General features: G+C 45.8%; 1 protein-coding gene and 1 long non-coding RNA gene across 17 annotated transcripts in view; both read right to left on the bottom strand.

Moving 5' to 3' along the window:
• Positions 1-25,589, bottom strand: part of LOC139061333 (uncharacterized) — a 284,688-nt gene that overhangs the window by 49,017 nt on the left and 210,082 nt on the right. For 14 of the 16 annotated variants that reach the window (XM_070541217.1, XM_070541222.1, XM_070541211.1 and 11 more), the window contains 3 exons: positions 24,422-24,457; positions 4,849-4,872; positions 3,724-3,747 (listed from right to left, as the gene is read on the bottom strand). In XM_070541217.1, coding sequence (XP_070397318.1) covers positions 3,724-3,747; positions 4,849-4,872; positions 24,422-24,457 — 84 coding nt within the window. The remainder of the gene's footprint in view (positions 1-3,723; positions 3,748-4,848; positions 4,873-24,421; positions 24,458-25,589) is intronic. The other 2 variants (XM_070541213.1, XM_070541220.1) reach the window with 2 other exon arrangements.
• LOC139046997 (uncharacterized) lies at positions 15,668-19,718 on the bottom strand. Its single transcript, XR_011507031.1, has 3 exons — positions 19,370-19,718; positions 18,523-18,609; positions 15,668-15,863 (listed from the first exon to the last, which is right to left on the bottom strand). It is a non-coding gene; the product is annotated as an uncharacterized lncRNA (long non-coding RNA).

Raw genomic sequence — 25,589 nt, forward strand, 5'->3', positions numbered from 1 at the left:
ATGTATCACCCTGTGACACCCTGTATCACCCTGTATCACCCTCTGCGAACTGTGCCCAAAACGCTGGCATTTGAAACATCTGAGTGGATTTGGCACGTACGGCCTAACACGGAGCTTGATGTACCCGGCCTCGATTGACTCGGGCAGGATACTTGATCCAAAAGTAATTATTAGGTGCTTCGTCTGAATCTCTTTACCATCCCGCCTAATCTTAATTCTTTTGACATTGATCACATTTTGTTCGCTGAAACCCTCCAGGAGTTCTGCTTCAGTCAGCTCAAGCAAATCCTCATCTGACACAACATCACGGGTGGTGTTCATTGCACGGTGTTGTGTTACTGTTATAGGGGTCTCCCCGAATGACACTAGTTGCGGTAGTTTCTCATATTATTTTACCTCGCGGAGCTCCAAGAGGAGGTTGCCGAGGGAGTGAATATGTATCTCGCCCTCTAATTCTATTTACCCTGTTCCAGACTTTGGCCTCGTCTGTAAACGAGTTAATGCTCGATAAATACTTCTGCCAGCTTTCTCTTCTGGCCAGTCGGCGGGTTCTCCTGCCTTGGGATTTTACTTGCTTAAAGTTGACTAGATTCTCTGCAGTGGGAGAAGCGCGTAGCAGCCCCCACGCTTTGTTTTGTTTCTTACGAGCGATCCTGCAATCTTCGTTCCGCCACGGGACCCGCCGTTTACATGCCAAGCCATTTACTTCTGATATGCATTTAGATGCAATATCTATAATGAAGGCTGTGAGATACTGCATAGCAGCATCAATTCCTAAACAAGACATCTCATTCCATGAGATACTAGTTAAGTTTCGGAACTTCTCCCAGTCGGCTGTATCGATCTTCCACCTAGGGGCCTGTGGTAGACATTCTTTTTCTTTATGTGTTTTTAGCAGTATGGGGAAGTGATCGCTTCCGTAAGGATTGTTGGTAACTTCCCATTCGAGTTCAGAGAGTGTACAACGGGAAGCTAGGCTGAGGTCAATTGAAGAAAATGTTCTGTTTGCGAGAGAATAATATGTGGGTGTCTTCTTATTCAGCAGACACGCACCAGACTGTTCAACGAGACGACCTCGCCCATCGATACGAGAGTCTCCCCACAGGCTGCTGTGCGCATTGAGATCGCCAAGAACAACATAGAGTTCTGGCAATTGATCTATCAAGGACTGAAATTCTTGTTTGTTTAGTTGGTAATGCGGGGGTATGTAAAGCGAGCAAATGGTGATGAGTTTGTTTAGTAGGACAGCTCGAACCGCCACTGCTTCAAGGGGCGTTTGTAGCTGTAAAGGTTGACACGCTATACTTCTATGAGTGACTATGGCAACACCGCCCGATGATGCGACGGCATCATCGCAATCTTTGCGAAAAGTTAGATACTGTCGAAGAAAGTTTCTGTGTTTGTTTTTTAAATGTGTTTCCTGTAAACACAGCACTTTTGGATTGTGTTTTTGTATAAGTTCCTGCACATCATCAAGGTTTCTAAGAAGACCTCTGACGTTCCATTGAATAATTTGTGTATCCATATTGGGAGTTAATAGGTACTGTGTGTACAGAAACAGAAGTAGTGATTATGGAAATTACAGTGATTAAATTACAGAGCCCTTTCAAGGCCCTGTAACGAGAGTTTTGCCCTTTCTGGAGCGTTCGAGGGAGCCTCGCCGCTCCTTAGGCACTTGGTGCGCCTTGAGGATAGGTGTTGTGTCCATTACCTCTTGTGAGGCACCGGACACGTGCTCTTGCGAGCGAGAAGTTTTCGGAGAGAGTCGCGCCTTGGAGGGCAAGACCCCTGTGCCCACCAGCCCGGAGGTCGATGGGGCTTCCTGAGGAATTTGGCTGCGCCGGCTGTTGCCAGCGCTGGAGGGGGCCGGGGAGGGTGGGGCAGCCTCGGCTGCGCTCACCTTCGGGGTCGGTGGCCCCGTCTGCTGGGTAGACGGAGCAGCGCTAGCTGCAACCGCCGCGGGGGCAGATGGCGTAACTGCCGACTCACGGCTTGTGGTTCGGACAGCCGCCGGAGGCCGTTGTGACGCTGCCCCCTGACGCGCCACTTCGGCAAAGCTGGTCTTAGGAAGGTATGCAACCCGCCTGCGTGCCTCTTTGAATGATATGTTTTCTTTTACTTTGATTGTTACTATTTCTTTTTCTTTCTTCCAAGACTGGCATGACCGCGAGTATGCGGCATGCTCGCCATCACAATTTACACGGTGGAAAGAATTCTCACAAGCTTCAGAGGAGTGTTCATGCGCACTGCATTTCGCACAAGTTTGGCGGCCTCGGCAGCTCTGCGAACTGTGCCCAAAACGCTGGCATTTGAAACATCTGAGTGGATTTGGCACGTACGGCCTAACACGGAGCTTGATGTACCCGGCCTCGATTGACTCGGGCAGGATACTTGATCCAAAAGTAATTATTAGGTGCTTCGTCTGAATCTCTTTACCATCCCGCCTAATCTTAATTCTTTTGACATTGATCACATTTTGTTCGCTGAAACCCTCCAGGAGTTCTGCTTCAGTCAGCTCAAGCAAATCCTCATCTGACACAACATCACGGGTGGTGTTCATTGCACGGTGTTGTGTTACTGTTATAGGGGTCTCCCCGAATGACACTAGTTGCGGTAGTTTCTCATATTATTTTACCTCGCGGAGCTCCAAGAGGAGGTTGCCGCTTGCCATCCTCGACACCTTGTAACCTGGACCAAAAACATCAGTCAGGGATTTTGAAACAAGGAATGGTGAGATGTTTCGGACTACTTTGTTTGGCTTTTCAGAATGAATAACGTGAAAGCGGGGAAATTTCTCGGTTTGGCGGCCAAAAAACTTGAAGACATCTTCGGTGCGCCCTCTTTTCTGAGGACGATCAGCAACGGAGGGGAAAGAAGTTTCCATGAAAAAATGTATATTTTCGGCAACAGTGCCAACCACCCACCACGGAGGCCAACGAGGGGACGCGGCAGAGCTTGCATACAAGTCTGCACGACGCCAGTCGTACGCCGTCACTATAACCGAATCTAGTGTACCCCAGGTTGGATAGCCACACAGGGTTAAACCTTGCCGCCAGGAAAAAAGAAGTAAAAAGAAGAGAGAACGAGACAGGAAAGGTCAAAAAGTGAGAGATAAAGACGAAGATTGAAGGAGGGAGAGACAGGAAAAGGCGACTGCCGATTTCCCCCGGGTGGGTCAGTCCGGGGGTGCCGTCTATGTGAAGCAGAGGCCAAAGGGGTGTGTTGCCTCCGCCCGGGGGCCTTAAAGGTCCAAACACGCAGCATCGGCTCAACCCCCAGGATCCCCTTTTCCCCAGACACGGCTAAGCCGCGCACGGCTACACGCGGGAGGGTCCAACCCTCGTGTGCTCGGGTACGTGGTGTCGCAACGCACCAAACGTCTGCTGACGCAGGCGCCCCTGTGGGGAATATTTAAAATTAAACATATGAATGCTTAATAAAATATGAAGAGAATGATAAAAATGAAGACATGTAATAAAAATATTCATTTACTGGAGCAAATGCGGATCATATCGGCCGTACTGCATGCTTCCATAAATCTTATAATAGCAAAAAAGCTCCCATCGCATATTTCGCTACAATATACCTAGGTGCTGTCTCAGAAAAGCATTTCTGTGTGTTACATTTACTGGAACAGGCGGCGCTGGAGTTGGGGCCAAGGGAAATCTTTATAAACATAAAAAGAGAAATTTGGAGGTGGGCCACTCGCGCCAGGGTACTTACCCGCCCCCGCGCGGGCCGCGACGGCTGTGGTGTGCGAAGAGAAAGACAGAAAAAGAGAAAAGTGGAAGATATCAGGGGTGTTTCTCGGTCTCTTAATTTGAGTCGAGCATAACTAACACTTTCTGCTTCTTCTTGATGCCGTTTTAGCTGTGTGGAGCCCATTTTGTGGAGCGGTGATGATGCCTCGTTTATCGCGTAGATTGTAAGGCTTGGGTATACTACGCGGTTAAGGGAAAGCTGGCTGTGGTAAATAAGAGAAGGAAGCTTACTTCGTAAAGTTTACTGCCTGTCTGAAGTATTGGGATACGTGCTCTTTCATTAGTGGTGCGGCAGAGCGATATCTTGATAAGATGAACAGGTTTGCGCTGTATCACCTATAGTGCATTGATTTTCGTTTTTGTGTAAGGGTCCCAAATAATGCACGCGTGTTTCCGATTTATGTCTGGTGATGGACGAATAGGCTAAACGTTTTGTTTTGCTGGAGCATGCCTTAGTTTATGCTTTAGGCGTGCAAAGTTCGCGAAGCGCTGAGTCATAAATCTTACCCGATCGTGGTTTTGGCATGGGAAACCCCACAATTTAATTTGGTCACAGCGACACCCTGATCACTTTAATTCGCCAACCTGATTTGTCAAGATTTTTTGAAGAGATGGAAGGCTGTACCAAAAATAAGTGATCAATGGTGACATTGATTTCAGTGAACACAATAGAACACAATACAATATTTTAACGGTGGGCCAGCGCTCCCTTGAGGGGAGCCCGATGGAATGCGTAATGAGTTAGACACGCAGAACTGTCGATAACAACAAATTGCGCATGATTACTTAAATGTGCTGTAACTCTTCTGAATAAACTTCAAGTGTGAAACAAGACAGAAAGATTCATTAAAATGTAGGAATGTAAATCGACCTGTCCTGCTTTATCTAGGATGCTCAAAAAAGAGTGTGCAACAATTACCAGCTGCGTAACTGCTGAAAGCTATCCTACAACAGTGCTACAGAGGGGACAGTAACAATTTGTCTTTTGACTACTTAGTTATAAAACTTTGTGACGTTGCACTCAAGCATCTTCCAATGAATATATGTAGAGAAATTTGCAGGTAGGACAAAAGACTTAGGTACTTACCCGTGCCTACTCCGGTGGCTGCGGCTATGATCGGGGCAAACGTCAAAAAAAGGAAAAGAAAAAGGAAACGAATTAAACAAATATGAGTGGCGATTCTCGCATATATTTGTTTTGGAGTCGCACATATTTGACATGTTGGGTTTCTTTACACCATTCTAGTTATATCAGAAATCCCTGTCATCACATCAGAATTATTCCATAATGCAATCGCCGATGACAATGAACTGTGCAAAGTATCAGCATGTTTAAATGAGGGAACGCACTGCATTGCTTGCCCTCGATGACCTCTGCTAACAAACTCCGCAACACAGAGCACTCTGTTCAATTTCACGAGGGCTATACAGAAATAATGCATCCAAGCCGCCTACCTTGCTAATGATACGGCGAATATTTTCAACTGTTCATTATTAATGCGCTGACGTTTAAGCTACAGAATGGCACTTCATCTCACCGTACTGTGTCTTCTGTTTCCAGAGTAATTGAGAGAACCATGGCATCCAGGGGTGACGTCCGGTTGAAAACCGGACGTCACCCCTGGATGCCATGATCCGGTTGAACGGCTGTAAATGAATTTCTGACAACAGAAGGCTGTGTGCTCATCAACTTTCATCGCCGCGTGACTACAGTTTATGGGGATGCCCGTGTTGACTGTCAGACTGCGCTGAGGTGGGCAAAGAATATGGAAGACTTAAATCCAGCCGCATCAAATCTCCAGGATCAGGACCGAAGGGGACGGCTCGCAAATGCCGCTGACGAAAGCTATCAACATCAGGTGGACGAGTTGATTGGGGGAACTGGAGCATCACGCAACGCGAGATCGCAACAACACTTGCCACTTCTGTTAGTTAAGTGAACCACATGATCAAGACAATACTGCGTTTCAACAACATTTGCACTCGTTGTGTACCAGGGCAACTAACGACCGACATGAACGAGTCAAGAAAGCGCGCCCAACGGGCGCAAATCTTCTTGTGACCGAGCAAGACCTTAGTGATGTGGCCCACTGAACCAAAGGAAATGGCGAGTGTTGTTGTGATCTGCTGTTGCGTGATCCTGCGATTGCCCTGAATCAGCTCGTCGACCTGATGTTGATGATCCTCTTTAGAGGCAATTGCGGGCCGTCCACTTCAGCGCTGACCGTAAGATTTGATGCAGCTGAACCTCTCCGCATAAGTCTGACGTCAACACAGGCATCCCTGCAAACTGGCATAAGACGGCGTTGAATGCTGATCGACACACAACCTTCCGCAGTCATATTCAATTACAGCCCGCAGTTTCCACCGCACGTTGCCACTGGATGCCATGATTTGCTGAATTACTCTGGGACGGCAAGAGATAGGAAGGTGTGGCTAGTTGCATTCGATAGCATAGACATCTGTGCATTAACGATAAACAGTTCAGAATGTTTACAATAATATTTCAAATGTAGTGGGCTGGGAGGCATTGTTTTCAGAATCGGCCTCCTATAAAATCCTATTAAATTTACTTCACTTCGATCACTACAAGAAAGTATCAGTATCCATAAAACAGCGCTAGAGTACAGCGTGATTTTCTTACTTCGAACCTGTTTTTAAGGGCCGACGATATTTTTTTCGAATTACGTCGCTAGAGACAAATAATGCCTCAGTGTAGGTCAACTGCGAGGAAATTAGATCAGTTCACGCCATCAAGACAGTAATTGCAATATTATCTTGTTCAGGACTGTTTTTATACGCCTTGCTACTAAATTATTCGTTCGCTTTACTTGATTACAGCAGGCGGCTCCGCAAAGTGTGCTTCGCCATGAGAGCCACCTGTAGCATATTGATGGGTGGCTCAGCGTTAAGCTCCGAATGACTTTCCTTATTCCCAGAAGCTGATGGCAATTGGAGGTTTGCCTAACCTCACTATTGGATGCGCAGCCGTTACAGCATAATTGATAATGTATTATGGCACAATGATATCAAGGCCAAAGATGGCCATGCATTTTGTATTCAGTGTTGCCCACGGTTAGATCCGGGTATAGGGACAACTTTGTTGTTCACCATGGCAATGTCATACTACGACACACATTGCGTCGCAACAAGGTTGACTGCACTGGGAGCCTCTCTTCGCGGTTCTGCCGATGCATTAAGGCAAAAATGCCACCATTGCATTGAGTGCATACGGTAATTCTGAACTTATCAACGAATAAACTACGTTGTTTCGTCTTAAATGACGCACGCTTCGGCTGACTACACATCCGAAGCGACCTAATTGATGGTACTACACTTTGATCTTAGCCAAAAGGCCGAGGAGCGATACCTAATTGATGGAATAAAATTTGCTGTGGTTGAAAAAACAATGAACATACTGTATGAACTGCAGCGTACGACTACGGGAGGCTGGTGCCTGAGCCCCTTCCGGAGTTTCCGGTAACTGTTGCGGAACCCCCCTTCCCCCACCCTTCCAGGGCAATGCCGAAGCTAGTCGCATTACCGTAGTGTGCTGTTACCCACATCATTTGAGGTTCTAAGCCTTTTCATTTAAAATTTTATTGCTGCTAAAAGCTTACTGCATCCTTATTGGCGAGGACTTGCACGGCGATTAAATCACGTTTCGCTTTATTTCTAAAATCCTGGCATTATGACAAGCGCATTACTCATGCCCAGATACAATGTGTGTAAATATACAGGGTGTAGAAACTCTTATGTCCCAAGATTTAAGATCTGCAACTGCAACGTAGCCGGACCTATCCAAGTTAAAAATGTTAGCCGTCACTTGAAGATAATCAGTTTTTGCAGCGCGTAACTAAATACCTAGACTTAATTAACTTCTCAAATATAATTAGATGAAAACTGTCAATAATTATAGGAACAGGAACAACTCCCGATACAGCTTTCTGTTGCTCAACAGGGGCTGCATAATTTTTTTTTTTAGGAGCGTCAAAGAAGACCTCAAATCATAGGCACCGAATAAGGGAAGGGCAGCTGCGGGGCCGAGCCCTCTCCAGAGTTTCCGGAGGGACCAGAGTGTCCCCCAGCCATCCCGGCGATCCACACAAATATCATTACCAGAATTTTGTCACCCATACCATTTGAGGCTTCTTTTGACTTATCTAGACCTTTTCACTTAGAATTTTGTTCTGGTTATTCGCTTACTGCATCATTATTGGCGCGGACATGTACGGATTTTGTTTACACTTTCGCTTTACTTCCGCAAATCTTGACAATATGAGGACAAGCGCATTAGAAGCACTAACGGCGGCTGCTTCGTCCGTATTTTCTCACTTCAACATTGTTTTAACTTTCCACGCTAAACACCCTGTACATTTCCAATGTATTTAGGTATACACACAGGACAACGCTTATATTTTTGATAGAGAATGAGGTAGCAATTTAAGAGTGTAGATAGCAGAAGCCTAGTGAATGAATATGTTGCGGCTTGTTGACATCACTTCGAATTGCTTTGCGTGCTTTTTTCACCTTGAATAAAGCCTGCAGACTTCGGTGACCCCTTCAGAATTTTATAAACAGCGTGTGATATGCACGTGAATTATAACTTTCTCAGTATTGCTTCGCTTTTCATTAAGCAATACTAACGACTCATGAAAAAAAATCTTACTAGGGATGGAAACATCAGTTACATGCAGTGGTCATAGATATATACAAGGTTTCTAATTAACTGTGATGCACCCACATTTAAAAAAGAGCAGTTGCGGTCCTCAAAGACAACGTAGTTCATATTGTTTCCGGTACAGGGCAGTAGCTGCCAGTAACATTTTTCATTATTGAGACTTAATTTGGTAATTGTAACTAAAGACGTACTATCCTGGTTGTCAATGTGTCGATGAGGTATTTGTAGGCACAGCCAAAGGACATCTAACTGCAGTATTTTGAGCGACCTACTAATTGCGTACCGATTTTTCCCGAGTGATAAATAGGCCCCGCCAAATCTGAAAAATACCACGTGACTGTGCTTCCACCCACATCAAAAAGCAGCGCTCTCGAATAAGCTTCATCTGAGTCAGCCGGAACTAAATGAAGGAAATAAAGAAAAACATCGTGATCGAGCGAGATCCTTATCTGCCGCGCCCCGGCTGAAATAACATGTCGCTTTTGGTGTTAGTTGGAAACAGGCTGTGATAACCGAGCTGTCGCCTTAACGTAGATAAAGAGAACGGATGTTTTTTTTTTTTTCACAATACCTATCACCACAAAAGCGAATTGACAGCGTCAGTGCAAACGTTTAAAGGTGCGTCTTGTTTTTTCCAGTCGCCATGTCTTTCTCTAATGAGCGAAGGAAAACAGGATCCTTGCCTTGGGAGCTGCAAATACGAACAAGTGGAAGGCCGCAAATACAGATCAGTCATCGAAGTGTGGCGGTACAGACCAAACGCGTCGACTACGACCAGAAATATGAAAACCTGAGACAAACCAGCAGCTTCTAAAAACAGCGGTGGAGGACTCCATCTTGGAATCCTAACCGATGCACGGAAGTTGACATTTACGGCCTTAAACCCTCGTGCTAGCGTGTGGGACGTGGTCGCATAGGTACCAATTTGAAAGGCATCGGTATGGAGGATTCTAAGTGACTTGTCTTTTCACCCGTATCATTTTAACCTGCACCGATAATTTTAAGATAGGTATGTGCAGATTCACCTAGATTTCTCTATTTGCGTCTTTGTAAAAGCCGATGAGTCACCGGACTTTTCAAGCAACACCATGCGCACAGATGAAGCGAATTTTCGCAGAAACTCCCAGGAAATTCAGATAACATACACTATTGCAGTGACTCCAATCCATACTGGCTAAAGCGCACTGGGGCATTAGTACCAGTGGTCGTTCAATGTGAGGTTCGGAATTTACGTCTGAGCTATAATTGGTCCCATCTTCGGTCCCACATAGACTGGACAGCGTTATACGTGGACGAAATGCTTGAAACCTCACGCCAGTACTGCGAAATGCTTAGGCATCATTCAGATAAATCCAAGAGAAGTTTCTGCGACGTTTTTTTTCTTTCTTTTTGTGCGGACCTCCCGATCGCAAATTTGGCTCATTTAATAATGGTTGCATTTACTTTCTTGAACACATCGATTTCGCCTTTTCCCTGCACGTGAGTTGCTTCGCGGTCTATTTCGCTTTTATTTCTTTGCCATGAACGTTCTTGTGCGGCACGTATACACATTAGTGGAAATTCATACCCCCACTTTAATTTCGCTTTAGTCCGGAGCAAGTTTCTGGCACGATATATATCGCTGCGAGCGCACTCTTTTGGTGCGGTGCGAGCAGAGCCGGGATTTCGAAACATTCCATTCCAACTCCATTGCTTTTCGCGTTTCGTGCGTGGCCAGAGAGGCGCTTCGGCCGCGTTATGAAGGGGCCTTTGTTATCAGCGGGATCAATCGGCAATAAGGGACGGATAAGTGTGACGTCGAAATGAGAGAAGGGAATAGCTACGAAGACGAGAAACCTGCTGTTACTTACTTACTCTTACTTTTACTCTTACTTTTGTAAGGTTCCTTTGCCAGTCGAATAAAACTGTACGCAATTAGCACGTCACTGAAACCACCGCAAATAGATATAATTTCGAGGTGCCCACAAATACTTCATTTACGCTTTGATAATTACGACAGTACTTCTGGAGTTATATAATTATCATTCCTAGTTATATATCAGTATCGAAAAAGTATCGAAAAGTGCATATTGTTTCCCTGTACCGGAAACAATATGCACTAGGTTTTCTTCGAGTAACACAATTGCCCTTTTTTCAAGTCGTGGTGCAGTAATGGAAATGAGGCCAAGCCGGATTTGCTCAGAGTCAGCATCTACAGCAGTCATGCGCAGCAGCGCTTATACACGAACTCACAGAAGAAAAAAGTGCTGGAGTTTCTCTGGAATGGCTAAGCAGTATTAGGGATATCGAAGTATAAAACAATTTCACGAACGAAGGTTCCACCAGCGAAAGACGCCAGATTCTTGGTGGCGCGAGAAGACTCGGGCTGTGAAATTATATATATTATAATTATGGGGTTTTGCGCGCCAAAACCGCTTTCTGATTATGAGGCACGCAGTAGTGGAGGACTGCGGAAATTTTGACCATCTGGGGTTCTTTAACGTGCACCTAAATCTAAGTGCACAGGTGCTTTCGCATTTCGCCCAGCTGTGAAACTGAACCATCTCCTACAATGAGGGCTTGTATATTCTCATATAAGGTCGTCACTTCAGTGAACAATTCTGCCGAGGTCAAAGGAAGTTTCTTTAAATGCAACTGGTAATTAAGGGTACATACCGAATAAACATACGTTAATACGCGATGTATTAAACCCTTCCTAGTGAATTGCGGGACTCATATTCTCTGTTATGCGTATTTATTTCTATTTATTGTACACTAGTTATATTTTAGAATTTGCGTTTTTTTTCTCTTTTGCTTGCCTTGTTTCTAATTTGCTTTGTGCCCATTGAGTGCCCTTCTTGCAAAGAGGGATACTGTACTATAGTGTACATTATGTTATATAGTATATAGGGTTCAGAAAACTGGTCGGGCACACAGTCGCGCGGTAATTCTGCGTGCCTTCGCGGCCTTCTTTCAAGCTCGCAAACACGCCTTTATGTAGCATCCATTGAGCAACAGGAAAAGTGCTGTGCCCTTTTGTCATTGACATTTTCATCCAAATATAATATCTGAGAAATTCATTTAGTCCTCATTTTATGTGAGCATACTGCTGCCCTATTGGACAATTGCCGGAGTGCAGAAAAGCAGAACAATGACAAATAATAGTGGCAATGTTAACACAGACGAAAGGAAAGTACTATATTCTAAAATGAGTTTCAAGGAACAGAACGAGTTGGACAAGGCAAATGGTGACTTCTGGTATTAGATCGTTTAGCAGGAGTTGGGTAATTATCTGAAGAAATCCGGCAAGAGCAGTTAATGCGATACGGAAACTTTCGTGACTCCGTGCGTTCGCTATCTAGAGCGGTTGCCAGCCAACCAGTCGAGGATTCATTAAGACTAAGCATGGAATTAGGCGGAATGGAAATAATCTGAATATCTCGAAATGACGGCCAGCAACATTACCTTGGTTCTACGTGGCATTTGCGTATTTTTTAATGTTTGTGCATGATAGTTGGGAAACCCTGCATACACAGACTGGTAATCAAGGCTATATATAGAATATGACCTAGCCAAGTAACACGTATTTCTAATGGTATGGATAGCCTATGCCACTCCTCGTGTACATGCCGCTCCTCTGGAGTCCTATGCGTTGCCTACCCAGAGTGGGGCGGGAAGGAAACGAAAGGCTGGTTCTTTTATTTCCGAAAGGCCAGTGACGTCTGACTAACCGCCTTCCCCGCCCGCCAAGGTCGCAAGCTGTTGTCGTCGCGGCAGCTTGTAAGAAGCTTTGTAATCAATTACGTGTTTCGGATACTTGCCTGATGCTTTTTTTTTAACGAATGCTGCTCTCTACGCTGTATACGTGAGTCCAAAGAATTTATGCCCTGTTCGCTTGATATTTTTTTTTGAGTTCGTGAAGCCTGCTTCAACTCCGCCGCGGGACGGCCGGTATTGCATTATCTCCGGAATCGGCCCACTGTTCTGACCACGGACGCGGACACCGAAAAGCCACAGTTTTGCCCGAAAATCATAGCATAGATTGCGATAGCAATTGAGCATATACCGTACCAAGAAAAGATAACAGAATTACCGGCCATATCAACTTGCAAACATTCGCTTGCTAACTGGCAAACATGCTGTCAGTTCGTACAGCAAACACGAACACATACTCGATAACCGCAGACACTCGCTGCCAAGACGCTGGAGTGAGATAACGTGGCAGTGAGATAACGCAAGGAGGGCGCCGAGAATACACAGCGCGCACAAAACTATACGACTCTCTGACGCACCTAGACTAACAAACGTTATCACTTAGCGCAGGACACGCGCGCATGTATCGGAACTTTCTCGAATGTTATCGATGGTTCTATCCACCATCCGTTGTCTTCGAGCCTTGGGTGGCATGTATGCGCGACGCGGGCATCAGCGATGTTTCTGTAACCTTCGATGACGCATGTATAAAAGCCGACGCGCTTGACCTGCTGACCTTTATATCCTCCTGTCCGAAGGACTTCTTTAGCGCCAGTTATGGTACCTTGCCTATTATGCCACCTGGCTTTAATATTGTGGTTAATCATCCAGTGGAAATTGACAAGCGCTAGTGTGAACGCGACCTTCCGGTCACGTTATACTACAGCAACGTCGGTCATCACTTTACTAGGCGACTGTGTACTAGTTCACCGCGTGCGGTTGTTTTCTCACTCACAAAGTCGCCTATGTGTAGCTCATTTTCTTCCGCACTTAACTGCGACAATCAGGGAATTTCCGAAGCTTGAACAAATCGTCTTCGCTCGAGCGAGCAGGTTGGCAGCGCGCTCGCACCCGCATCGATGGACGCTCCACTCCGCACTGGCCTTGGAATAAGGCTTAGCATAGCGAGCTTCGGCCATGAAGCTCGCTATGAAGGCCATGAAGCTCGCGGCCATGAACCTCGAAGCTGGGATATGAGACGGCCTGTCCCACATTCAGTCTGGCTAAATGTCAGTTGGTTTGCTTACCGCGAGTGGAGGGAGGCTTTGCGCGTTGTCTGCACGGGTGCCAATTTTATTCGCCGAGCATGCCATCTACAGTCAGTATATTTCATAATAACTATGGCAGGCGAGTCGGTCCTGAACTTATTCGCGTCTCCCTGTCCGTGGATCGGAGTCACGTGGTTGCACTCGCATGCTGTCCGCTTTCCTTTCTTTTTTGCTTCGAATTGCGCGGTCACTATGACAGTTGTGTTTGATCGCGGTGCGCAGCCCCTTAATTGTTCTGTGTGCTGCGCAGTCCGATCACTGCGATCAAACGCTGTCTACTGAGAAGGCGAGCGGACAGAAGATTAAGGCACGTGCCGTGAAGTGTGGGAAAGAAGTTCCGGAAAAGTGGGGCTGTCTACGTTCAATTTGTTGAATAACATTAAAGAACACGGGGTGTGCGAATATAGTCCGCGTTTCAAGCGTGCCAGGAAGCGACCGGCTGGGTCACGTAGGTCCGGCTAGCAACGCCACAGTCGCCGAAAATTCGGCCGTTATATGGTTACACTGCTTGAAGGCGGCCTGCAGCAGCGCGGCAAGAAGCTGTCTAGCCTTCTCTGTGCAGCGGCCAAGGCCACTCTTAGCCCCCTACCCTTAATAATTTAGTAACTAGTCAGGAGCAGCAAAGAGGCTCCCTTGTGCAGTTAAAAGCCCTACGTTCAGGAAGCCATCCTGGAGTGGGCTGAGAGGATCTCGGAGGGCCGCTTCACTCCTACCCCACTGCCAGTTCCCTCCTAAGCGGGATACATGGTTACTACTACAGTGCGGCGAAAGGCTGTTGCCTAGGGTATGCGCTCGCACACGCATCGATGGATTGAGGAAAATAAATATATATTCTCCGAACAGGGGTGCCAAACGTTTTGCAGCCTCAAAAGAATAGCGTCGAAGCCACTGCGCATGCGCGAGACGCGAACTGCATTTGGGTCTTGCGTCGGGCATGCTATTTCACTGATTTAGTGGGAGCCCCAATAATTGCCCCAAAAGATATGCGTAAGGGAACATGGCGGCACCCATCCAAGCGACGGCTCTAACCTATAGCATAAACTGGGTTCGATTCGTGGTAACGCGTGAAGTTCGCAAGCTAAGAGAAGTGAGTTCGCAAGGCCGCCACCAGTGGCACCCCCATCGGCGCCCACAACACGTATAGAGAAATGTGTAGGTAGGACACTCGACTAAGGTACTAAGGTACTAAGGACTAAGGTATCAGACGCCGCTGATTCCGAATTCAATTGTGGATTTTATGGCGCGTAGGCCTAATACGGCTTAGCTTGGCTGTTGAAGGCACGTAAAGTTGGTTACTCAAAACTAAGGGCCACTAATTGTTTACGGCTTACAGAATAACCTCTAAATTGTAATTAAACGCGAATACACGAAAGTCAAAACTAATATTCATATCATACAATGGTATATTTTATTTAATTATTTCTAATAGCTTTTCTTTGATGCCGTAGTGGCGCTGTCAGCACAAGTGCATAAAATAGATGCAAAAACATGAAGTGTGGGACAGCTGGTGCGAGGATTTATCGGGTGGCATGAAACCGACAATTTCAGTTCTTGCAAGCTGCAGTAGCTTTAACACACAACACGATGCACTCGTGCAGTCGTGCTGCCTAGCTAGCGTGACACAGTAAAGGCGCGGAAAACGGTAGAAGCGGCATTCAGAACTTTAGCGATTGCCTTTAAACCGCCTGCTGCACTGCAGACGAACCGAACAAAACATAGGCAGGCCTTGCCCTTATGAAAATATGAGATGAGTTTCACATGAAAGTCTGACGAGTTTTGACATCACAGCCATTAGACTTTCTGATGAGTTTCTTTGGAATTTTCTGATGTATTCCTAATGTCATTCTATAACATATTGGCCACCGTCTTTCTGTAGAACTCTTGACGAGTGCTTTTCTTGTGAGCATGAAATGTCTTCCTAATGTGCGCTCCAAAGCAGTTTTCTTGTGACTTTCTCACGTCTTCCTAGCGAATCTCTAATGAGCTTATACATTAGACTGCCGGTGCTCGTATTACTCCTATAACAAAATTGGCCACCACGTGTGGTAACATTTTCTCATGTGTCTCAATGGCAGTCAGACCTTATTTAAATATGTTACCTGTGCGTGACTATCTTTGGTGCTATATATATGCAGCCTGTATGCATGTATGTCCAGTGAAGATGCAGCACTTCTGACATGTACATGGGCCCTACATATGCTGCATGTTAGACATTACTCAACGAAAGAAGTCTAACAAAAACATTTATTGGGCATATCAATGCTTCCTTAAATGCAGAAGGAGGTTAAATGAAAGGAAAACACAGTATCAGCCTGGTTACGGATGTGATATCTCCCTTTCATTTAATCTCGCTACTTATCACTGAGGAGAGGCTGTTCTTGAGGTGGAGTGTCGTCATCTTGAAGTAAGTGCATGTGTACCCTGCATGGTAGAAAGGACACATAATTAACAAAACTTGGCAATCAACCACAGAAATACACGCTGTATCACTTGCTGCAGAACGGTCTGGAGACGTTATAGCTAGTTCTGCGAAAAATTTATGTGGTGTCGGTTCACACAAAGTTGAGGAACCACTGTGTGGCCTTTGGGTGCAGCAGTAACTACAGTAAGCAGAAATTGCTCTTGGCTGAACAAATGTGCAACATGGATCAGCTGTGGCGTGTGTACATGTCGTGAACTACTTCAGCTATATCGATTTCCACTTGACAAAGGACAGCAGTATCTGTGGATTGCTAGCGTGAATGAGAAATTCTCACTAATTACTTGGCATGGAAATGAGCGTAGGAGTGTTTGTGTATGGGCAACCCAATGCATCCCAGAGACATCCAAGTGCCAGTCGTTATAGAATATTTGCATCAGCTACGGGCACAGTTCTCATACATTCCAAGCCTACTATGTCATGCATGTGTTGGCCTCCTGAATGATGGCATATATCCCATTCAAGAAATACACCACACCATGTCTGGGGTTTTTTATCATTTACACCCGAGCACTGCTTTCAGAGGGAGGGCACAAGTTGAAAAACAAATGCGTAGAAGCATGACAAACAAGCTTGCATAAAAATAATTTAATAAATAAGCATGGTGGTTGCTATGCCACGTCATTAGAGAGTATTCCTCTTTGTCATGCAATCATAATGAGCGTCGACTGACACACGTCCCATTTTTGGCTGTGGTATTCTTCACTGATTTTGTTGTATCAGTCGGTTGCCATAGGCGAACGAAACAGATAAACAAGCTAAATCCAGTGCAAAGCTTGTCGTGTCAATGCATGGTCAAATAAGACGAGCACACTGGTCCTTTGAGTGAATTATGGTGCTCTCCTAGGCGCATGCTGAGGCACCGGCTAGTCAGCGTGCCGCACCGATGTACATTGGACCAAATATGCACGTGATCAAAAGAGTAGCCTACATTAACCCTGAAAGATACGAGACAAATTTTGGGTATTTTTAACTAAGCAAGCCTCCAATGCCTGGGTGCCTTTGTCAATTCACTTGTGGACTGCAATGCACTTATATTTTCAGCAAAAATAAATTAGGCAGCATATGCACAACAGTCATGTTGTATGGTCTCCCTTCCCTCGCTGCGCAAATTTTGTCCTGAAAAGTTACATGGACTGATTGAATTGAAAATTGAATCGAGAAATGCAAGGAGGCAAGCGAGGCTTGCTTGGTTAAAGGTAGCACCAAATTTGTCCAGTGCGTGTCAGAGGCACTGTGCTGTATTCCTTTCACATGTGGTCAAATGTACATAGCGCAGACTGGCTGGTGCCTAAATATGTACCTGTGAGATCACCATATTTCATTCAAAAGACCAGTATGCTCGTCCGACTTGGCCACACATATCTGCAATGGGGCTTCAGGCCAGATTAGGATTGTTTATCTGTTTTCACCCATGGCTGAAAATTGGCAAGAGAAATCAGTCAGACGCACCACATGAATAACAATAAGTGTGAGCCAGCCCCCATTATCAATGCATGAAGAAAGGCATCCTTTGTAGATTACAAGGGATAGAAATTAGTCTGTGCCTATTTACTTCTTTTTATGCAGACACCATTTACCATGATTTTATGCCTTTGAATTATAACTTCTGCCATCCCTCTCAAATTAACTGGTGCACAACACAAGTGCACATCCAGTGCTATTTTTGTTAGTCCTTCCAACAACTTAAACAGTCAGTTGTTAGCCAAGGTCATGTTGCATAGTCTCCCTTCTCTCACTGCGTAAATTTTGTCCTGAAATGTTACATGAACTGATTGGTAAATTCAAATGGACACTACAAGTTTCGCCGAGTGGACACAGCTGGTTCTCAGAAATGCACAAAAACAGTGATGGGTATCTGTTGGCATCCTGTAGTGTGTGCAAACTAGCTGTGACATTCCTGCAGTAAACACACTCACAACTGCTACAATGCCTACCAGCATGAATAAGGGCAGCTTGCAAAGAAAAGAATACGAAGAAAGTGAGAGAAAAAATAGAAAGCTTACCAGAAAACACCTCACTACTTAAGTAACTGCAGCACAATGAATACTGGCCTTCCTATTTCATTTCAAGAAATTCTAGTTCATCAAATGTGTATTTGCCAGTGACAGTTATTCTGAGAACAAGACAGACATGATTGTAAATATCAATGTTAAACAATGGTAGGCACACTGCGTGCTTAGACCTGTGACATATATGACACACTACACTTCGAATTCTTACATGGACAAAAACAGCACATGTGTGTATCATAAGCAGAAAGGAAAACAGGGAAATATGGGCTACAGCATAAGAAACAGTTCCAAACAAATAAAACCAAGATAAAAAGAAACATACTGTGTAATAGGCAAAAATAAAATGGACTTGCAGGCAAGCAATTGATGCGAGAAAAATACTAAACGTCAGGACATGCGACGTGTAGTTTTAGCAGAACAAGATAATGTGTGCATAATATCTACAAACACAAATAAGCAGCAAGTGGAATGATGTTGCAGAAATATTTAGCCTATTTAGCAAGATGCATTAAGTAATATGTCGATACACTTATCCACTAATGATACCGAGATCCTACTTTTGTGAACACGTACACTTAAAGCATACCTGACATATCCATCCAGATTACACGCCATGTTGCTGCAGCCATGGCCACGGGTTATGTGGACACTGTTGTGGGTCACGGCTTCACCACTACAAAGAGAATTCTGTGTTAACTTATAGCTGTGGCACAGTAAGACTATCACATAGTGAACACATGCAAGGAGGATGTAAAAACAGTCATGAAAACAATGCCTGCACTGGTGCAGGGTGGCAACAGAGCACAAAGTCAAAGTTACTGATGAATGTCACGATAACAGGGACCCCTTCAAGAAGGCAAAATTTCACACGCAGGAGCAGCAGCGCATTACATGAATGTTTGTTTACTTAACGATTCTAGAGTTTCTTTCATAACTATCCCTTGTAATGTTTACTTACGTCGAAGTTATGGCAACACCCCTTCAAAACAAACCTGTACTAGTAGCACGCTGTGATTGCTTACATTTTTTTCCCCCAATACTGCTCGTAAATCGAAAACCTTGTAAGCAGAGATTATCTACAACGTCGAATCATTTATAAGCGAGGAAACGTCATAGCAGTAAGAATCGGTCAACAGGTAGATGAGTCGTTATCATGCGACTTCAGCAGAAAAACGGGAGCTCACGCACAAGCGCGCATGATGAACACGATTATTTCTGAACGTAATCTTTCTCATCAGAAGAAAACGCTTATCAAGATTTTCAATTCTGCATTATGGCAATTAATTCGCGCAACTAAACTCTGACACCCAGCAAGCATCGGCATAGGTCTCACTGTTGTCGTGGGAGTTCTCTTTCCTACGTTCGCAAGGCACCCTATGCCCACACGAGAAGCACGCACAACACGTGTGTAGTTAGCAAGCACGGTTACTCACCTTTTGAACGGCCCGACGCGGTCGAAAAGCGCCCTCCAAGTTGCCAGTGCTTCGATGCTACTCCCAGCAGACATACCGGTGCATAGTGGACGAGCAGTGGCACGCTAACAACACGCATTATTTCTTCGCGACGTCCACCCAACTTTTCACGACAACCAGAGACAAAGGGAACGCACTCGACAGCATGAACATCGTTGGTCCACATTTCGCTGGCGCGCCACGTACACGGCGAGTTTGCAGCGAGACACAAGCTGTCTGTGGCGCTTATGCGCACGCGAACTAAGTCACATTTGGTTACAGCAAACACAAAAACACACGATCTAACAAGCACAACGTTGCAGCTCGCACACCCGACCGACTCGAAAACAGAGCGACAGACTGATTGGATTGGATTGGATAGGAAACGGGACGGTAGGTGGCGCCACGAACAGGTCGGTTGGGGCCAGCCAATAATGGGCTTCTTCGATTTTCCACTTCTGGCTACCCGCGGGCTGCCAGAGCCAGCCAGAGCGTCTTCGTTTTTCTCGCGTTGCTCCGCCCACCGCGCTACGCACTTCCGCCGGGCGTTCGTTTTGCTCGCGCTGGACGGTTCTGGCTACCCGCGGGCTGCCAGAACCTGCCAGGACGATTTTGGTCTGGCTGCTCTCTGGAAGTTCTCTGGCTAGCAGACGACTAAAAGAGGCGATGGGCGCTCGGCGCCATCTTTACGGGGACTTCACGGATTGCAACGCCGGCGCTTGAGGACTTAAATTTACCTCGCTCAGCCAAGTGTATACGGTCATCTCCGGATTTCCTTACTTCTAGCGTTATCTTTTTAGGTGCTAACGCTCCGTTCCGCATCGCGAAGCGGTGTGATACGAGCCGTGGTGAACCGTTTAAAGCTTTTGTGTGTGTGTGTCCCCTGAGTGCTTCTTCGCGGCGAACAGCGCGCCGCGCTCTCATGCGTGCATATTATATGCATCGTGTTCCACGCAAATTGTAGACGCTCATTCACACATTGCGGTACATCTTGGTTTCGTCTTTCTCTGGTGGCGTTCCTTTTCACATATTTCGCGTATGTATATCTCTCCTTTCTCTGCAGTTAGCGAAGGCTTTGCAGTTAGCCCGTGTTCGCTCCATCTCTCCGTCGTATGATTAGGTGGCAGCTCGAAACCGATATGTGTTCTAACTGCAGGCCGTTGATCTACGAATACACTGATTGCACTCGGTACATTTAGACAGACGTACATTGGCTTATTGCTCTCATGATTGCGACCAATGTTGTTTTTCGTGTGAAACGTTTCGCTGGTCACAGGCGACGTGCATTTTCACGCGCCAGCCGCGTCCCCAGCTCCTTAAATGAAAAGCACCATCAGCCACAACAAACATTTTGAAATCGAAGCCCAAACAGGTCGGCGCGAAATTTTATGCGTATGAGAGGTACCCGTTAACCTCCTTTTTCATGTCTTGTGATGACACAACGCCAACTCATCATTGTCGCCGGTGGTCGACGTGATCGCTAAGAGCAGGGATCCTCCAGCTATCGCTTTCGAGTGTACAATCACGATTTCGCGTCTTGTCATGCGCCTCGTCGGAGGCCATCTGTTGCGCTGCGCAAGGCGAGGTTGGCCGAGTACGCGTCCTGCGCCCAGTCGCGCGAAAGTGATCGTATTCCTGAATACAACTATATATTTTCAAGCTGGCAACGCACAAATGGGCCGACTACGCCAAGCGCGCGTCGGCCTCGACGGGCGCTGCCATGCTGGTAGCATGTTTACATTTAGCCAGCTGTACCGGCGTTCGATTTTGCAAACTTCGCGCAGGTTCGGGTTGTCTTGGGATCCCAGCCCACGTGACTTCCTGTCAGAACCGGAACTAGCTGGCTGCCGTCTGGCTCCCAGCGGGCTGCCAGAACTCCGAAAATCGAAGAAGCCCAATGTCTCGGCTAGCGTCATCTGAGGATTTGTGCGGCTGCCTAATTGCGCATAGCTGTTGCAAAACAAAGAGAACCAAAGATAAGTCTATATTGTAAGCTATAGCATGGCATAGAAAGAAATTCTATAACGCATTTTCAATTTGAATCGCTTCGGCTATCTGCAGCCAGCAAAAGCATGGCCTTCGAGATCTGAAAATGTTAACCCTATAGAAAGCCGTTGCGGTGACGCTATTCGAACGATTTTCACTTCAGTTACCTCTCATAAAAACCGTGAATTACGCATTTCGCTGCTCCCCGTGCTACCTGCGCCGTCACTTCAATTTAAATAACTTCCTGCTGTCGTTCACATCAACTATATAGCCTCAGACATCGTTGACGCGATCTCCGAGCGACACATGTGCAGTGTGCGATGTTTTAGTGCCCGTTGCAACAGTGTCAGTCGGAAATCATCAAATCTGCTCGTGTGGCGCACCTTACACCCCTGTCGTCCGTATCTTGCTTTCGTGTTGGCGTGTTTAACGTGCGCGGGTTGCACTCCTGTCGCTCGCGCCTTCTGTGTTGATCGTGCTACCCACGAAGATTCCTCGAAAAACCCACATGTCTCGGCAGCGTGCATTTGTCCTATGTGGTATACGCCAGAAGTGTGCGCTGGCGTACGATGTGCGTGCAACCAAGTACTACAGTGCGTTCCAGCAAATAGACGCTGCCGCTTACGCGCAGTTTCTTTTTCTTTTCTTTTTTTCCCCGTCGTGGTTGCTCAGTGGCTATGGTGGTGTTGGGCTGCTGAGCTCGAGGTCGCGGGATCGAATCCCGGCTTCGGCGGCCGCATTTCAATGGGGGCGAAATGCGAAAACACCCGTGTACTTAGATTTAGGTCACGTTAAGAACCCCAGGTGGTCGAAATTTCCGGAGTCCTCCACTACGGCGTGCCTCATAATCAGAAAGTGGTTTTGGCACGTAAAACCCCATAATTTTTTACGCGCAGTTTTCCATGTCATGATCATGTCAATCTGCAGAATTGTCGGTTTGCCACTTAAAAACTAGTAACACATCCGAGTAATCAAACTGCCCAGAACAAGGCATACGCTATAGTTTGGCACTGTTTACCAAATGTGATAACGGGGTAACACAATCTTACAGTGCTCTTTAAAAAGGAAAGAAAATGACGTCGTTGTTTTGTGCCTAGCCCTGATATATCGGAAGCGTTTCCAGAGTAGTCGGCGCTCACGCTGTGTTATATCGTTTTCTTCATTTTTGTCTCTTAGACTGCCCCCAACGATGAATCAAAACCACTCCCAGCAAAGGCCAAGGGTCCGAGTGTCTTAATTAACTGTATCCTAATTAACGGTACCTTACTCAACATCGTCTTCATTAACACCAATGGTCATGAGTTCGACTCCCACCAATAGTCATGGGTTCGAGTGCTTTAATCAACTATATCTTAATTAGCTGTACATTAATTAGCATCGCCTTCATTAACGACAACGTTCGTGGGCACAACTCCTACACAAGATCATGGGTTCGAGTGTTTTCATTAACAATATATTAATTAAATATGCCTTAATTAACATAAACTTTACCAACTAAGGCCGTGGGATTGAGTGCCTTAAGTGACTATATTAATTAACAGTACCTTAATTAACATCGCCTTCATTAACAACAAAGGTCGTGGGTTCAATTCCCACCCAAGGTACTGGGTGCGAGTGACTTGACTGTTAGATCTTAATTAACAGTGCATTAATTAGCACCATCATCATTAACAAAAGTCGTGGGTTCGAGTGCCTCAAATAACTGTATCTTAACTGTGCTCAATTAACACCGCCTTCATTAACACCGAAGATCGTGGGTTCGAGTGTCTTAATTGACTATATATTAATTAACATTACCTCAATTAATATCGCCTTCATTAACAACAATGTTCGTGGGTTCGACTCCCACACAAGGTAATGAGTTCGAGTTACTTAATTCCTAGGTCGTAATTAACTGCGCCTTAATTAGCATCGTCATCATTAACAAAGGTCGTGGGTTCGAGTGCCTCAAATAACTGTATCTTAACTACGCCTTAATTAACAGCGCCTTCATTAACACCAAAGGTCGTGGGTACGAGTGTCTTAATTAAAGACATAATAATCAGGTGCACATTAATTAACATATGAATTCACATGCTTCGACTTCCACTAAGGGTGGTACGTGCGTTCGAGTGCATTAATTTACTATATCTTCAATAAGTGTCTTAATTAACGGTATCTTAATCAACACCAAAGGTCGTGGGTTCGTAGCCTTAATTACCGCCAAAGGTAGTGGGTTTAACTCCTATGAAAGGTTGAGAGTTTGTAACCTCTTTGTACATCGAGTGCTCAGGCCGACAATGCCGGATTTTCCGGCTCATGAGCCATTTAATGCTATCGCATTACAAAGAATCTTTCACGACTTGGCATCGTACACATTCATACGTGATGTACTTTGACATTAGCAATAACACAAAAAAGCTGTATACTCCTCTCATCAGAAATCTTAAGGTGCATTGTCATTTGAGTCTCTGATGTACTTGTGATGCCAAAAAACATTAGACGATGCATTTCTTATGCATGTCTGATGTCACCTTAGGAACACATCACGTCCTCTACAGAAACTCATGGTTCATTTTCATAAGGGTGTGCACAGCAGACGAACTGAACTAAACATCGGCAGGCCTTGATCAATTTCGTTGCTTACCCGTCTAAATATGATCGAGTGGAAAAGCACCGAACAAAAAAGAACAAGAAACATGAAAATAACAATAAATTTCCCGCCGAACAGCGGCGACCCATTGCTACCGTTGCTTCCGCTGACGAGGCTTAGGAGGGAAATCGTATCGCCGGCCCGTTTTTGCCGGTATTTGAGCGCCCCGCCGTGCAATAATTCTTGGACATTCCTTGGAGCTTTGACCACCATACACATGCGAAGGGGGTTGCTTATTTTGCTCTCAAAATGTATTCACAGACAGACAAGCGCAATCAACGACACAGAAAACTACGGTGCTCGGTTGCCTCTTCTCCCGAACACACTTCGCAAGGCCGCCACCAGTGGCACGCCCATCGGCGCCCACAACGCGTATAGAGAAATGTGTAGGTGGGACACTCGACTAAGGTACTCACCCATCACCTGGCCAGTCGGGGCGGCTATGATCGGTGCGAGGACAACGGCAGAAAAAGTAAAAAAAATGAAAGGAAATAAAAAGAATATCAGAGACGATTCTCGCGTGTCTTAATTTCAGAGTGGGACATACTCAGCATGTGCTTCCTTATACCATTCTATCTATCTCACAGAACGCCATAATCGCATCAGAATGATTCCATCATGCAACCACTTATGACGACGGACCCGTGTAAGATATCAGCATATTTAATTAAGAACGGGCTGCACTGTTCGCTCCCGATGCGCTCTAGCAATGCCATAGCCGCAGACTAACGCGGCGGGCACAGAAGTGTTTATTTGATGGTCGATCGCTTCCGTGGTGCCTCCTTGACCCCGTGGTGCGCTTTAATTAATGCGGCTCTGCTTCTACACACCCCGCTTAAATTGCCCGCTTGGCATATTTTCATGGCGTTTATTTTTCAGAAATTCGCAAATTGTCACTGATGGTAGCGCCGTGTGCGGCGACGGCCGGAAACAATCGAAAGATTATACTCGCTGCTGGCTGCCGCCCGTTCGCGTAGCGTATTGGTGTTGTCTACGCTTTTCCTTCACTTGTGGTTGACGTTTTAACGCGTTCAAACACTTAACACTTAACAGGGCACTTAACTTGCTCAGAATGAGCAAACATAGAAGTAACCGTATTTGCTGTGTGCCGCAATGTAGAAGTTATGTGGTAGGTAACGTGAGCTGCGTCCATGAGAAAGAAATTTATTAAGCTGCGGATCGCCAAAGATCTCACAGAAGCGATGTAGGTTCGCAGTGCGTACTTCATGCCGGTGGCCTTCTTTTGGAATACGGCAGATGAGTGACGATTCCAAGCAATTGATATCGCAAGAAGACGCACCTCCATAAAGACGCAGGGGAAGAAGTAATGCGTAATCTTAACTCAAATGTGTTATAGGATGAATGATGCTCGCGTTCTTGCCACCCATCCCTTTGTGGCTACGTTGGAGCGAAAACATTCTCAGGGAAGCCTTGTACCTGCTTTAAAATTTCTTGTTCTCACTCAAAAGTTCGTGTTCTGCAACGCCGGATTCATATTCCACCATTTTAAAACAGAGTTTCTCATTTGTGCATGGAAGCAATGTGACGCAGCCGTAGTGGAACCTGGAACTCGTGCTTGTCGTC

This window comes from Dermacentor albipictus, chromosome 6 (genome assembly GCF_038994185.2).
Source record: "Dermacentor albipictus isolate Rhodes 1998 colony chromosome 6, USDA_Dalb.pri_finalv2, whole genome shotgun sequence".
Taxonomy (NCBI): Eukaryota; Metazoa; Arthropoda; class Arachnida; order Ixodida; family Ixodidae; genus Dermacentor; species Dermacentor albipictus.